The sequence below is a fragment of the Gracilinanus agilis genome, chromosome 2 (assembly GCF_016433145.1).
Source record: "Gracilinanus agilis isolate LMUSP501 chromosome 2, AgileGrace, whole genome shotgun sequence".
NCBI classification, from domain to species: domain Eukaryota; kingdom Metazoa; phylum Chordata; class Mammalia; order Didelphimorphia; family Didelphidae; genus Gracilinanus; species Gracilinanus agilis.
In genome coordinates this window covers 577,439,868-577,456,702 of record NC_058131.1, presented here as the reverse complement: position 1 = coordinate 577,456,702, position 16,835 = coordinate 577,439,868, and the positions used below count along the sequence as shown (strand labels likewise).

The 16,835-nt window shown below is 36.9% G+C and overlaps 1 protein-coding gene across 4 annotated transcripts in view; it reads right to left on the bottom strand.

Moving 5' to 3' along the window:
* Nucleotides 1-16,627, bottom strand: part of VPS13C (vacuolar protein sorting 13 homolog C) — a 210,849-nt gene extending 194,222 nt beyond the window's left edge. For all 4 annotated transcript variants that reach the window (XM_044665387.1, XM_044665388.1, XM_044665389.1 and 1 more), the window contains exon 1: nt 16,513-16,627. In XM_044665387.1, the coding sequence (XP_044521322.1) occupies nt 16,513-16,612 (100 nt within the window). In that variant the 5' untranslated portion in view covers nt 16,613-16,627. The remainder of the gene's footprint in view (nt 1-16,512) is intronic.
* Nucleotides 16,628-16,835: the final 208 nt, after the last annotated feature.

Genomic DNA, 16,835 nt, shown 5'->3' with positions numbered 1-16,835 from the left:
CCAAGGTCACTCAGATTTGAACCTAGGACCTCCCATTTCTAGGCCTGACTCTCAATCCACTGAGCCACCTAGCTGCCCCTCATTTTAAATTTTTTAAGTGACCACATTGCTTTCTTAAGAATCTCGGTTGCTATAACAGAAAGGTCAAAAATTATTAGGTCTTAAGTGGAAATACATTGAAGACAACTATAATGTCAATTTTATTTTTATTTTCTGAAATAGAATAGAATTACAATGTAAAATCATCTCATTATTTACTTGACCTAATAATAAAAAAAAGGAACCAAAAAAGCCTTTCTCCTACCCAAACTAGAAAACAAATGCTTATTTCTTCTCTGACAAATATCTATGTTATCTAACTAAATAGTAAGTATAGCATTCATTCTATAGGTTATTTTATTTGCAATGTAGGAGGAAACACCAGTTCTCACACAAGTAAAAGGAAGGCAGAGCCATTAGATTAGATTAGCACCAGTAACTGAAGTTCATTTTAACATAAAAGTTAATTTAAATTTAACATCATCTAGTCCTAATACCAGCACACTTCAATGACAATTGAATAGCAGAATGTAAGGATGCAAGAAAATCATGTTAACAAAATGAAAGCGCACTAAATTTGGAATTTAAAAAGTAATCAAATCAAAGATTAATCATATATCTAAAGTCACACCTGCTTACTATAGTTTTCTCATGGAACTCGGTAGTGGGCCCATCTCTCTTATCCCTCTCTATACCATTTCACTCAGTAATCTCAACAACTCCCATGGGCTCAGTTTTCATCTCTATGCTGATGATGTCAAATCTTGCTACTTATCTAACCTAACCTCTCTGTTAGCCTCCAGTCTCATATCTCCAACTGTCAAATAGACACCTCATTGTGGATGTCGTACAGACATCTTTAAACATGTCCAAAACTATCTTTTCCCCCAAACCTTCTTCCTATCTAAATTTCCCTGTTACTCTCAAGGACATCACCATGCTCCCAGGCCCCCAAGTCATAACCTATATGTCACCTTCAGCTCCTCATTTTCTCACACTCCCCATTGTATCCTGTCTGTTGCCAGAGTCTGCTGATTTTACCTTTGTAAAATCTCTCAAATACATTCCCTCTCTCCTTTCATACTGTTGTTTCCACCTTGGTGCAGGCCCTCATGGATTACTGCAACAGCCAGCTGGCTGGTTGTTCTGCCTACTCCAAATCTCTTTCCACTAGTCTGTCCTCCACTTGACTATCATTTCTCTTACTATTAGTGATTTGTAACATTCTTTCACATTGTTTTACCTTATGTTGTAACAGCATACAACTCTTCTTTTGATAAGTGTTTATTCTTAATCTTTGACTACTCATCTTCCTTACTTTTAATATGAAATGCCTTAAAAATAGAAGACTAACAAATACCTAAATTATATATATCCACGCCAACACAATTTAATCCAAGTTACAACATCTTTGGTTTTATAACATACCCTTTGAGCTATGCATTACTCTTGAAAACAACTATATCCTGGACACACCTCAAATTGCTAAAGGCGGTACAATTTCTCTCCTGGCACTAGCTGAACAAAACTTGATATACTTTCAAATTTGTGTGGGCAGCAACATGTTCACCACCAGCCACTTTCCTAAACACTTGAAAATAATTAATATCAAGGAAGATATCAGGAGATCTGACAGTGCCATTGTAATATGTTTTTCTTTCAAAATCATAGGGCTATCATAGCTTTTAAGTATTAACCTTATACAAAATTTTCCAACTGTGAAATTAGTGGACACATCAAAGAAAAATAAGGCTAAATTTCTAAATTAGCTAAAATATTTTTGGTGGAAAAAATTTAGGAATAGGGGGAAGATAACAAAAGCTCAAATTCTTAAAGCACTTTAGGTTTTATAAGGACAGAATTTTATTCAAAACATTCTGATTTCAGCCAGGAATTTACTTATATACATAAGCATGGTGTGAAAATTTCTACAACTATTAGTATACCTCTTCTAAAAAGCTACTTCTGTCTTCAAACAAATAAGATTATGTCCATACTAATGCCTCCTGGCTTCATTCATTCCATACACTAACCCCATTTTTTTTCATCTTTCCAATTATTTGGTACTTTTGTGTATACTCCAAAGTTAGCTATGTAAGACTAACACTGCATATATGAGGTACTTCATTTTACTTTGTGATTTTATATATGTCCAATTCACTTGTTTCATTTAATAACAAGCATTTATTACATACTTACTCTAATCCATGCACAGTGCTAGGCACCGGAAATGCAAAAACTTAAGCTCACATTTTATAGAAACAATATGTATGCATGTACAAAGGATAAATAAGATAAATACAAGGTAACTGGGGGAGGAGAGGGTCTAGCAGCTGGGTTATGAGGAAAGGTTTCCTGTGGGAAGTAGTACCTGAACTGAACTTTGAAGAAATCTAGGAATTCCAAAAGACAAGAGTGAGAAGGGACATAGAGGACAGGGCATGCAAAAACAAGGATACTGGAGGGGGAATGTTGAACAACAAAAGAGCCAATTTGGCTGGATTGAAAAATGTTCAAAAGGAAGTAATTTAGAATTATGAGAGGAGGTTAGCTTGGTGGTAAGCTGTGAATGACTAAATTCCAAAAAAAAGTATCTTGTACTGGATTCCAGAATGGCAGTAACAGGAAGCCACTAGATTTTATAAAGCAGTATTAACTTGGTCAGAACTATGTTTAAGGACTATTATTTTGGAAGCTATGTGGAAGGTAGTCTAGAGAGGAGAAAGACTTTAAGAAAGGTTAATTAGAAGGCTACTGAAATAAGAGTTCAGCAGATGAGGAGGAGAGTAGTGACAGGTCAAGAATAAGATAAATATGAAAAATGGGAGATCAAGATTTGGCAACATCTTCAAAGGATTCTGTAGTCCCTGCCTCCTCAGCAGGCACAACTACTGAAGATCCTTAAAAAGAAAATTCTTGATATCAAAATCCTTGTCTCTATCAAACAGTTCAACATCAGACATAGAAATAACTTTAATAATGGAAATAACTTTAAAGAAGATGCATTACTATCTGCTTTGCCACTGTACCCTAAGGACCAAGGAACCTTTCCATCCAACTTGCAGTTAAACTTCATTTAAAAAAGAGATTATATATGTATATATGTATGTGTACATAAATATAGATATATATATACATATATATAACATCATATATAAATATAAACACACACACACACACACACACACACACACACACACACATATGAGAAATAGAGACAACATTTACTATGTGGCCAGGCACTATACTAAGCACTAGAAATACAAATTTGAGTAAACACTACAGTCCCTACCCTCAAGGAACTTACTTCCTAATTGAGGAGTACAACATACAAAAGGAAGAGGGGAAGCAGAAAATACAAGGCTGCTCAGCTTGTGAGGAGGTAGAAAAGCCTGAAAAGGTAATTGAAAGTGATGTGAGTATGGATGTAGTGTCCCAAGAAGTAGAGTCTAAGACAAAACCAATGCACGCAAGATTAAAAGGGGGAAACATTTTATAGCAAGTATCTCTGACAAAGGCTTCATTCCTTAAATATATGGAGAAGTGGATCAAATTTAAAAGACTACAAGTCATTCTCCAAATGATAAATGGTCAAATGATACAAACAGGCAGTTCTCAAATGAAGAAATCAAAGTTATCTATAATCGTATGAAAAATGCTCCAAATCACTATTGATTAAAGAAATACAAATTCAAACAACTGAGATACTCCCTTCACATCTATTAGATTGACTAATATGACAGAAGAAGAAAATTATAAATATTGGAGGGTTTGTAAAACACTAATGCATTCCTGGTCGAGTTGTAAATAGATACAAACTATTCTGGACAACAATTTGGAACTGTGTATAACTTTTGATCCAGCAATGTCATTCCTATGTTTGTAATGCAAAGAAAGCAAAAAAAGGGGAAAAGGACCTACTTGTACAAAAAATATTTATAGCAGCACTTTTTGTACATCAATTGGGAAATGGCTGAACAAGTTATGACAGATGATAGTAATAAAATACCATTGTACCATAAGAAATGATGAACAGGACAATTTTAGGAAAACCTGGGAAGACATATGAACTGATAACAAATGAAGGAAAAGGGAAGCTAGGTGGCTCAGTAGAGTCTGAGAGCCAAGCCCTGGGATGGGAGGTCCTGGGTTCAAATCTAGCCTCAAGACACTTCCTGCTGTGTGACTCAGCAAGCCACTTCACTTCCACTGCTTGGCCCATACCATTCACCTGCTTTAGAACCAATATACAATATTGATTCTAAAATAGAAGGTATGGGTTTAAAAAAAAAGGAAGAAGGAAAAATGAAGTGAGCAGAAGCAATACTGTAGAATAATCAGGTGAATTGTAAATGATTCAGCTATTATCGGCAATACAATGATCCAAGACAACTCCAAAGGATTCATGATAAAAAATGCTATATACTGCCAAAGAACTGATGGAATCTGAATTCATACAGAAGCATACAATTTTTCCACTTTATTTTCTTCCTGAGTTTCTTCTTGTATGTGTGATACGTGTCTTCTTTCACAACATAACAAATATATAAATATGTATGGCATGATAGCACATGTACAGCCTACATCAAATTACTGTCAGGGAAGGAGGAGAGAATTTAGATTGCAAAAATGACATAAAACAAATGTTAAAAATTGTTTCTACATATAACTGGGGGAGAGGAAAGAATATAATAAATATTCCTGGAGAAAAAAAAAAAGAAAAGGAAGAAATAGCAGCCCATGGATTGGCCTCACCAATCAGCCCCAAGGCAGATATAATAACTCTGGAGTAGACAGACTGATGAAGTCAAGAAAGCTCCAAGTTCTTTGAAAGCAGACACTGCCTAGCTTTTCCACTTATATCCCCAAGCATTTAGCATAGAACTTTTAGGACAGAGCCGTTAATGTGTTTTCTTTCGTTCACTAGAGCTAAGACTTATAACTTCAAGAGACATTTAAGTCAAATATTATTATTCCGGTCCTCTAGGTAAGGAAACTAAAGCTCAGAGAGGCTGAGACATCACTCATTTCCTCAACTATAAAACATGGGATTCAGATAAAATAAACTGTAAGGTTCTTTTCAACTCTTATTTTCTGACTCATTTAAGGACATACAACTAGATTAAGGTAAATACATTGCTCACTCCTACTATTTGTGCTTTTCTAGTCTTCTGTGAAGATTTTAACATCTTTGAGGGATAAAAGTAAGTTTTCTAATCCCTTTTTAACTTTACTAACTCAACAGGTGTTCTATAAATACTCATTGCCAGATAACTGCAAGTTCCTGTTAAGCAATTAAAATACTAAAGATTCATGAGTTTGTTCCTAATCTCTGGAAGCAAATGTCAACTTGTTGAGATAAAATTTTTCAAACTTCCTTTACTTTTTAGACAGCTTAAAATCCAACTAGACCTAAACAAAGAAAAAAAGAAAATCCATACTGAACAGAAAAGGCTTATTCACCAAAGTGAAAAGTTTTCAAAGCCAACAGTTTAAAATACTTTTTCAATGTTTAACTCTGTATAGATAAGTGAAGAATCCTCAAAGTCCTAAAATTTTGTGTTTTCCTAATTTTATATATTTAATATTGCCTTAATATCTCTCTTGCTACTCTATTAGTGGAGTTATAAAATTATCTAACCATTTTGGAAAACAATTTGGAGTTACATAAAGAAAATGATTGAAATGTCAATACACTTTGAAACAGATTACAGTGACAGGCTCATGCCACAAAAAAATTAATACTAAAAAGAAAGGTTCAGTGGCTCAATGGATTGAGAGGCCTAGAGACAGTAGATCCTGGGTTCAAATCTGGCCTCAAACACTTCACCTAATCCCCATTGCCTACCCCTTACCACTTTTCTGCCTACAAACCAAAACACAGTATTAATTCTAAGACAGAAGGTAACAATTTAAAAAATGTAAATGTTAAGAAGAACAAAATAATAAACAACTGAAATTATGACCAAGTTTGGTTCCAGAAAAGAGAAAGAAAACGTACCTCCTTCTTTTGCAAAGGTGGGAGACTATGTGTAAAAATAGTACATTTTATACTGGACTTAGTTGATTTGCTAGCTCATTTTGTTCAACTTTTTTTTCTTTTAAAATTATTAATTAAGGGGGCAGCTAGGTGGCTCAGTGGATTGAGAGCCAGGCTCAGAGACAGAAGGTCCTGGATTCAAATCTGGCATCAGAAACTTCCTAGCTGCGTGACCCTGGGCAAGTCACTTGATCCCCATTGGCTAGCTCTTACCACTCTTCTGCCTTAGAACCAATACATGGTATTGATTCTAAGATGGAAGGTAAGGGTTTTAAAAAATAAAAATAAAAAATTATTAATTAAAAAGAGTGGCTCTTTGGGAGGGAGAGTGGAAGGCTTTACTGGGAAATATAGGCATATATTTCCCTATAGATATATACAAAACATATATTGATAATATTTTTAAGTTTAATATATCTTAGATTTAAGAAAATAAAGCATTCTGTTAGTAAATAAATATTATTAAGGGTTTAAAATGTGCTAAAGCATACAGGAAACAAAGAGAACAACAGAAAAGAATAACTCTTTAGGTAGTACCTATTATGTGCCAGGCACTGTGCTCCGTTCTTTCCAAACATCTCATTTGGTCAAAGAACAAAGAAAGGCAAAAACGTGGTTCCTACCCTCAAGAAGCTCACGTAAACATAAACAATGGAAACAGAAGTGTAAATCTCAGGGGAAAAAGTAGAGGAAAAGGCAGAAAGACCTGCAGTAGAAAGTGAAATTTGAGCAGTGACTTGAAGGAAGCCAGAGAAACCAGGAATAGAAGAAGAGAGTTGCATTCTAGGCACGTTCAAAAATACAATCAGCAATAATACTTATTGGTGTATCCCAAAGAGATCAAAGATAGGGAACCTATTTGGCACAAAAATATTCATAGCAACTCTTTTGTGATGGCAAAGAACTAGAAACTGAAGGGATGTCCATCAACTGAGGAATAGCTGAACAAGTTGTGGTATATGATTGTTAAGGAATAATACTGCACCAAAAAAAATGACAAATGATATAATCATGAAAAATCTGGAAAGACTTATATGAAATGATGCAAAGTGAAGTGAGCAGGTCCAGGAAACCATTGAGCACACTAACAGCAATAATATTCAATGATCAACAATGAATGATGTAAACTATTATCACAAGGCAAAGCTTCAGGAAAACGCCAAGGGATTCATGACAAAAGGCTACCCACTGTCATTGAAGGAACTGACAATCCAAATGCTGATTAAAACATACCATTCTTCACATTATTTCCTCATGAATTTTTCTCTAGTGGAAGCAATATGTGTCCTCTTTCACAACAAGATGAACATGGAAATATATACTGAATTTATCAACCTATATCATACTACCTGACTTCTTGGAGAGTGGAAAGAAAATGTAGGTTGCAAAGTATCAGAAAATGATTATTAAAAAGTATATCAACACATAATGTGGAAAAAATAAAAATAATATATATTTTAAAAAGCAAAATTGGGTGATTGAGTTACTGTATAAAAACTATCTGAAATATCATGAAAGGCTCAGGTTGTAAAGGGCTTTAAATGAGAGAGGAATGTACATCTGATCCTATAAGTAAGAGGGATACACTGGAGTTCACTAAGTAGAGAGGTGACAAGATCAGAGCTTTAGGAAGATTACTCTGGTAGCTGAGTGATAGATGGGCTGAAGTGAAGAGAAACTTGAGTGATAGATGGGCTGAAGTGAAGAGAAACTAGCAGAAGGCTTCAGAAATAATCCAAGCAAAAGGCAAGATAATGAGAGCCAATACAGAGGGGAAGGTTACATGAGTAGAAAAAAGAGGATATATCATTAGGCTGTGACAGTTGAAATGTAACAACAGATTGACTATGGAGGGTGAACATAAGAAGTCAAAAATGACACAATCATAAGTACTTATTAAGCAACTGCTATGCACTAAGTACCAAGTTAAGCACTGAGGGTATAAAAAAAAATCAAAGATAATTCTTGCCCTCGAAAAGCTTACAATCTATTAAAGAGACAAGTAAATAAATATGTAAAAACTTATATGCAGGAAAAATAGTAAATAAATCACAAAAGGACAACACTAGATTTGAGGGACTGAGAAAGGCTCCTAGTAAAAAATTGGATTTTAGTTGAGACTTAAAGGAAGCCAGGGAAACCAATAAGTGATGAGAAGGAAAAGCATTCCTCCCACATTAGACACAATCAGAGAAAATGCCCAGAGCTGAGAAATGGAGTATCTTGTTCATGGAATAGCCAAAGACCAAAGTCACTAGATCAGAGTTATGCTGGGGAGTAAGGTATAAGACTAGAAAAGTCTGAGAGGCATAGATTATGAAAGCCTTTGAATGGCAAAAAGAGGATTTTGTATTTGTTCCTGGAGGTGTCAGGGAATCACTGGATTTTAATGAGTATGAGAATGATATGGCTGAATCCATGCTTTAGAAAAATCACTTTGATGGCTGAATAAAAGATGGCCTGGAGTTGGGGAGAGACCTGAAGCAGGTAGACCCAGCAGCCAGCTATTACAATACTGAAGACAATAACAGTAAAGCTGGGAAGAGGGGGAAGATTTGGAGAAAAAATAATAACTTCTGTTTTGGACAGATTGAGATAGCTAAGGCGTCCAATTCAAGATACCCATAGTCAGTTGCAATAGACTCAGAATACCTCAGATCTGAGATAATAAAACAATTATTTTTTTAAAAATATGTATTATATGTACATATATAGATAGTAGATAAGATGGAAAGATTACTCTTTCTAAATAACATTTTTACTTTATTTAGTAGGATGGCTAATTTAAGAAATGGAAGATATTTCTCTATCTATTCCTAATTCCTCCCCACTCCAAACTGCTCCTGACTAAAAAAAAAAAAAAAAAAAGCACATTCATTAGTGTTTTGAGCTATATAATGAATCAAACAAAAGTTGTTCTTCTAGTTATAATGCTTAGTTCAAAATATGCCAGTTTTTAACAAAAACTTTTATTTCTTTAATTTCTTGCCAAGGAAAAAAAGCAAAACAAAAAAAACAGGTTTTGTTTTGAGTTTCCTATTGAATAGTTCTATCAAATAACCTATAACACTGCTTTATTACTTCAGAATTAAAGCTTTAAAAATCCCTACGCATGATTTCACTAAATATGTATTGAAAACAAACTGCCTAATTTCTTTAGTCCTACTAAACACTTAGATTAGGGGTTTAAAACAAAACCATATTCAGAGTAAAAAAGAAGAAATGATCTTGTGACACAGGAATTCTAATACATAAGGGGAGAAAGTTGCATGAAACATCTTCTTGAATTCATTGTCATTATGAGGCAGTGAGCAGAAAAAGTACTGATTTAGGAAACCTAAATCTACTCCTGACACTTATATGCTCTGCAACCACAGACAAATTACTTCTTTTGGAATCTATTTCTTCATTTGCAAAATGGAGTCTATATATATATATATCATAGTATTCTTAAAAGGATCAAATGTAAAGAACTTTGTAACCCTTAAAAGGGCTATTTGAAATATCAGCTCTACGATGTATATAGGACTAGGGAAACTATAAGATGACAGGGGTCAGTGACACTGAAGTCTCTCTAATCCCAGGTCTTTGGAGAGACCAAGCAGGCTTGACTGGAAGGGTGGGGCAGGAGCTTACAGAGTATTCCTTCACCTCCCCCCACCCCCCTAATCAGTTGGAAGTCAGTTAACTGTTTGGTAATGGTGGATGTTCCTAGCTTGATAACTTCTGAGCCAAGATGGTAAATGGGGAAAGGCTAAACTCCTTATGATGATATCTTTCTCTGTATTATTTCCCCAGAGGATAGAATGGGAGAAGCTTGATGTCTTAGCAGCTCACTGGCTCAGAGGTCAAGATTAACTTCAGGGCCACTAGTAAGAGAAAACTAGGATAATGGAGGATGTGAGTATTTCCCCAAATTATCTGTATCCAGACACTGTTCCTAGATGATAAGGATTTAATGATAACGGGGAATGGGAAGGTGGGGAATGGCTTAGGATTGAGAGGTAAGGAGAAACTACATAAACCACTATGTCAAAAGCAACCCCTCCCCCCAAAGGGGGAAAAGTATCTTGAATGGCTTAACTCCTATTTATGCCTCAAAAATATTCTTCTTTCTAAACCTAGGTAGCTAAACTACGGTAGACTATGGTATTGCTTGAAGGTCTAACAAAAGTAAAACTGCTTTGGCTGTCAGAGACTCAATGGTTCAGCTCAGAGCCACACAGATCACCCCTCTAATCAGATCCAAGAGCAAAGAGACAGCACCAGCACCAGGACCAGGACCCAGGACCCAGGACCCTGCAAGCAGGGTGACCTGCCTTTTTATATCAGGACTCCAACTGCCTCTAACTGCCCCCTCTCTTAGAGTTCTGGGGGGCACTATAGAATTCTGCACTGCAGCTTGAATCCCTCTCAGCAATATGGATCCCACATGTATAGCCTATACAAAGGAGCTAAAAATTATGGCAATTCAGTTTCAGACATAATCATAGGGCAATCAAGTTATTTACCAATTTTATAGTGAAAAATGTTTTTATTTCAAAACTTCCAGCTTTCAAATGACTTTTATAAGCAAGAGGAACGGTAGGGTAGTAATAATAGTTAAATATAATGAGTCCCACTTGATGGAGGGAATCAAAAAAACCCCAGAATCACACCACCATCCCTATCCAACTCAGCCTTTAACTGCCCTCTAGATAATAACCTCTTCTTTTTTTTTTTTTTTAAACCCTTGTATTTCGGTGTATTGTCTCATAGGTGGAAGAGTGGTAAGGGTGGGCAATGGGGGTCAAGTGACTTGCCCAGGGTCACACAGCTGGGAAGTGGCTGAGGCCGAGTTTGAACCTAGGACCTCTTGTCTCTAGGCCTGACTCTCACTCCACTGAGCTACCCAGCTGCCCCCTAATAACCTCTTCTTTGCGCTCCTTCTGTGCCCTCTAGAACCTCACTATTCAATTATTAACAAACTTACTTTCATGCTCAGGCTTTTGCTCTTAGACTACTTCTAGATCCTAGCTATAAGCAAATCTGGCTTTCCTCTTAAAATATCAGTTATCCCTTACCATCCCTTCTCTACTGTCCCTAAACTCTTGGATCCTCAAGACATTTGCTCTATAATCATCACTCTAACTTCTTCATCTCAGAAGTTTATATCATCTGACTATAACAACCTTCCATTGATTATCTTCAGGTCATTTCTCTTTCACATTCCTTAATAATTTTGGTATCTGGCTGTTTTCTCCTCACCTCTACCTCCTACCATCAACAGCAAGTTCAACACCCAAAATAATGAGCTTCTAATACTACAGACTGTATTTCTTACCTCCACATCCTAAAATCCTCAATCTTAAAATCTCCCTCTCCAACAACTTTATTTGCACATAACCTGTGAATTATCAAGAGCTTTCCTCACAAAAACTCTGTGAGTTAGGTATTACAAGTATGGTAGTATATATAGCAGATTCTGGATTTGGAGTCAGATGACTTGGATTCAAAATCTAGCTCTATAATTTACTACCTGTGTGCCCTCTGATAAATCACTTAATCTCTCTTGGCCTCGATTTCTTCCTCAGTACAATGAGGTCATATAAAATGACCTCTAATCCAACTCTAAATTTATGATCTTATGATACCCATTTTACAAATAAGGAAAGTGAATCTCAAAGAGGTTAAATGATTTGCCCAAGGTCACACTACTAATGGAATTATGATTCAAACCCAGGCCTCTCCTGCTTCCTAGCCTCTCTCTCAAATCTGTTCCATCTCCAAGATCCTTAACTCAAATTCCCTTCTGACTGCTACTGTCTTTTTACTGCTCCCAAAGCCACATTTTTGCTTCACTAGTCCTATCTATTATGTTTTTCCTCTCAACCTGTCTCTGAAATTCTTGCTTCACTTCCAGCCCTCTATAATCTTTTTTTTCTGGGTTATACATATATTATCATGCAGAACATTGGTCATTGTTGTAAAAGAATACTCATATAAAACTCAAACCCCAAAATAGAAACTCAAATAAACTAAAGTGAAAAATCATGTTTTCATCTGCATTTTTATTCCAACAGTTCTTTTTCTGGAGGTGGATAGCACTCTCTGACATAAATCTTTCAGAATTGTCCTGTATTGGATCACTGTTTTGCTGAGAATAGCTAAGTCTTTCACAGTTGATCATCACAAAACATAACTGTTACTGTGAACAATGTTCTCCTGGTTCTGCTTATTCCACTCTGCATAAGTTCATGTAGATCTTTCTAGCTTTGTCTGAAATCATCCTGCTCATCATTTCTTATAGTACAATAATATTCCATCACCAACACATACCACAATTCATTCAGTCATTTCCCAACTGATGGACATCCTCTCAATTTCCAAATCTTTGCCACCATAAAAAGAACTGCTATAAATATCTTTGTACAATAGATCCCTTCTTTATGACCTCTTTGGGATAAAGACCTAAATAGTGGTATTACAGGGTCAAAAGGTATGTATAGTTTTATAGCCCTTTGGGTATAGTTCCAAATTGTCTTTCAGAATGGTTAACTCAGTTCACAACTCCATCAACAATGATTAGTGTTCCAATTTTGCCACATACCGTCTAAAATTTATCACTTTCCTTTACTGTCATATTGGCCAATTTGATAGGTATGAGGTGATACCTCAAGTTGTTTTAATTTACATTTCTCTAATCAAGAGTGATCTTGAACATTTGTTCATATGATTATTGATAGCTTTGATTTCTTCAACTGAAAACTGCTTGTTCATATCCTTTGACCATTTGTCATTTGGAGAATGGCTTGTACTCTTATAAATTTGACTTAGTTCTCTATATATTTGAGAAATTAGGCCTTTTACAGATAAATTGGCTATAAAATTTTTTCCTAATATATTGTTGCCCTTCAAATGTTGGTTACATTCATTTTGTTTATACAAACCCTTTTTAATTTAATATAATTAAATTGATTCATTTTGTATCATAACATTCTCTATCTCATTTGGTCATAAATTCTCCCCATCTCCATAGATTTGACATGTAAACTCTTCTATGTTCCTTTCATTTACTTATGGTAAAACTTTTTATGTCTAAAACATATACCTATTTTGACCTTATCTTGGTATAGCAGTGATGGCAAACCATTTAAAGACTGACTACCCAAACTGCAACCCTCATGCTGCATGTGAGCCACAGGAAACACTCCCATTGGGCTGCTAGGCAGAAGTGCAGGTCATGTGAGAAACGTCCTCAGGCACTGCAGTGGGGAGGGGGAAGGAAGCAGCCCCCGCTGGCATGCTCTAGCACACATGTCACAGATTCGCCAACACAGGTATAGGTTGTGAGATACTGGTCTATACCTAATTTCTGCCATATTGTTTTCCATTTTTTCCTAGCAGTTTTTGTCAAATAGTGAGTTCTTATCTCAAAAGCTGGGGTCTTTAGGTTTATCAAACACCAGATTGCTATGGTCATTTACCCCTGTATGTTGTATATCTAATCTATTCCATTGAACCACCATTCTATTTCTTAGCCAGTGCCAGATTGTTTTAATGATGACTGCTTTATACTACAGTTTAAGCTCTGGTTCTGCTAGGCCATCCTCCACATTTTTTTTTCATTAATTCTCTTGATATTCTTGACATTTATTCTTCCAGATGAATTCTGGTATTATTTTTCTAATTCTATAAATAATTTTTTGGTGTTTTGATTGGTATGGCACTGAATAAGTAAATTAATTTAGGTAAAATTGTCATTTCTATTATATTAGTTCACTCTACCCATGAGCAATTAATGTTTTTCCAACTGTTTAGAGGTGACTTTATTTTTGTGAAAAGTGTTTTATAATTGTGTTCATATAATTCCTGTGTTTGTCTTGGCAAGTGGATTCCCAGGTATTTTATATTGCCTACTTATCTTGCTGCTGGATTTTGTGGATAATATATGGAGATGCTGATGTTTTATGAGGGTTTATTTTGTCTGTGACTTTGCTAAAGTTATTATTTCCATTAGGTTTTTAGTTGGCTCTATAGGATTCTAATTATAATTTGGTGTCATCTGCAAGGAGGAATAGTTTAAGCTCTTCATCATCTTGAACCTTCAGCTTTTTCTTTCATTTCAGTGATGTACTCTTTTTCCTTCAATCCATTCCTGATTTAGTTCTGTCTCTGCTCCAGCCCCACTAATCTCCAACCATGGATAATTTCTACCTTGAGTTACTGACTATTGCTGAAGGATGTCAAAGGCATGTTGAATGGGCCATTACAAATTCAAGCTTCCTTTGAATCAGGTCCTCTAACTCTAAATCCTTCACTTTTTCCACTGCACCACTTCTCCCTCCTCTCCAATGACAGCATCAGAGTAGGAAGGAATCTTTGAGACCATTTGACTCACCCTGTACCTAAACAAGGATCACCTTTACATTACACCTGCTTACAAATGGTCATATAGTCTTTGTTTAAAGACTTCTAATGAAGGAGAGACCATCCCATCCTTTACATCAGCTACTACAAAAGGAAATTTTACTAAAGCAAAGGTTTTCTTAGACCAATAGCAACTTCCCTCAACAAAATACAAATTCATGGTGACACTGAAAGACCTTTATAATCTAGCTTTATTACCCTAATATACCTTCTTTCTATAAAATTTCCCTTCATTCTAGTCTCTGTCAATTTCTCAGCCTTCTGAAATCCATTTCTTACTTCAAGGTCCTGTACTACCTTTTTCCAGGGATAATTCCTTTCCCTATCTTACTTCCCCTTGTTTAACCATCTAGACTTCTTTGAAGGAAGAAACTCTGTTAGAACACCCAAACAGGGGGAAGCTGGGTTGTTCAGTGGATTGAGAGCCAGGCCCAGATACAGGAGGGCCTGGGTTTAAATCTGACCTCAGACACTTCCTAGCTGTATGACCCTGGGCAAGTCACTTGACCCCCATTGCCTCGCCTTTACCACTTCTGCCTTAGAACCAATATACAGTATTGATTCTAAGACAGAAGGTAAGGGTTTAAAAAAAAAACACTCAAAACAGTACATTCACACATTTAGCTAACTAATAAAACCTGCCAATACCAGCTAACTTTTCATTATCACCCTAAAAATTATCAATGTACCACAAAAAAAAGGTTTTGTGAATCTGGTAGCTAGACATTTCCCTTTCCTCTGAATTTCTCTCTCCAAAATGCACTTGCTCTTATTAGATTTTTCATATAAATACCTACGGCTGACTGTTCAGGTAATTCCTCCTATTCTATCATGTACATGTACATGTTTATCTGAATTGACTGATTTCTAAAGGTGAGTATGTGCAGAGTATGCCCAGAAACAGAGGCACTTGATAGTTTCCTGCTAGTTAGGGTGCTCCTTTTCCAGGGAGGCAGAGTGATGGTAGTGAAACTGATTTCCAAAAATTTTAATGCAGTTTTTAGACTTGGGCTATTAAAACGTCAGAATGCACCACGACTTTTGGGACATCCTTTTTACTGGATCTCTAGTTTAAAAGACAACTATCCTAAAAGCAAAAGTACAATGCTTACTTAGCACAATAACCCAGCTTAACGCTTATGTATGATTCTGGTTTCTAATTCTCCGTCCAGTAATCATTTCCTCCCTCGGAAACAAAAACGGGAATAAAGAAATTAAACATTGTTCAGAATTGTTCAGAAGTTTAAGGTTGTATGTGTCAAGATGCACGAAGTCACTAGCCCTTAACCTTCTGTCTTAGAGGTGTTACAAAGACAAAAATTTAGGATTTTAATAAAAGTTTAAACCAGAAAAAGAAGAGTGCATGAGGTGGACACATTTTTTAAAGTTTTTGATTTTCTAACTCTGGGTGTTTCCATATTGTCAGTTGCTAGATTGCCTCTACAGAAAATGAAAAGGGTTTAACCCAGTATAAGGTACTAGCAGATTTTTTTAAATAAGATTCTGGCCTGAGGATTGTGTGTTTATTGTACACCCCACCTCCTCCCAATCAGCTGGTCCTCTGCGCAATTCCCTTTTTTCTGATGCTTTTTTCCAAAAGCACTTGGTCATCACGCAGGAGAAAATACTATTTCAAAAGCAAAAGGGTAAAGATCGGGGCATTAACCCCACCTCACCCCCGCCTCCAGGGCAGAAGCTCCCTAAGTAGCAGGGAGGATGTTTCTCTAACCAGACCTCAAAAGCCCCCCGTCTCCCCTCATCAAGGCCCCCGCCCATTTCATAGCCCGGTTAGAGGAGGGATAGACACCCAGGAGGGAGAGAAAGCAGAGGGCTAGAAGAGGCCTCCCTTCCCGGGTCTTCCAGGAAGAGGGGCAGCCCCAAGGGGAGCCTCGCGCCCTCCCCCCGGGGGCGGAGTTTCCCAGCGATGAAAGTAGAGACAGCGAAGGGGGAGGGGAGGAGAAGGGGAGAGGGGAGGCTAGGCAAGAGCCGCCCCGAATCGGAGGACTTCATCGGGGGTCGCTTACCGCCCCATATGCCCAGCTTCAGCTGGGACTTGTCCAGATTTTCCACGTAGTCCCCCAGGAAGCGATTGAGAAGGTCTGCGACCACCGACTCCAACACCATGGCTTCACTAGGAGTGAGGGAAAGGTCAAAGGGAAAGGAAGGGGAAAGGGGAGGAGATGAGTGGGTTGAAGCTTCAAACCCCCGGCACTAGTCTCCTGGGGTTGCTGCTGTGGCACAGAAGCGAAGGGAGGATGAAGGAAGAAGGCGGTGTCTCCCGGCAGCGAGGTGAAGATCGTACCCCGCCTTCCCTCTCCCCACCCTTGGAGCGCAGGGCGCGCGTGAC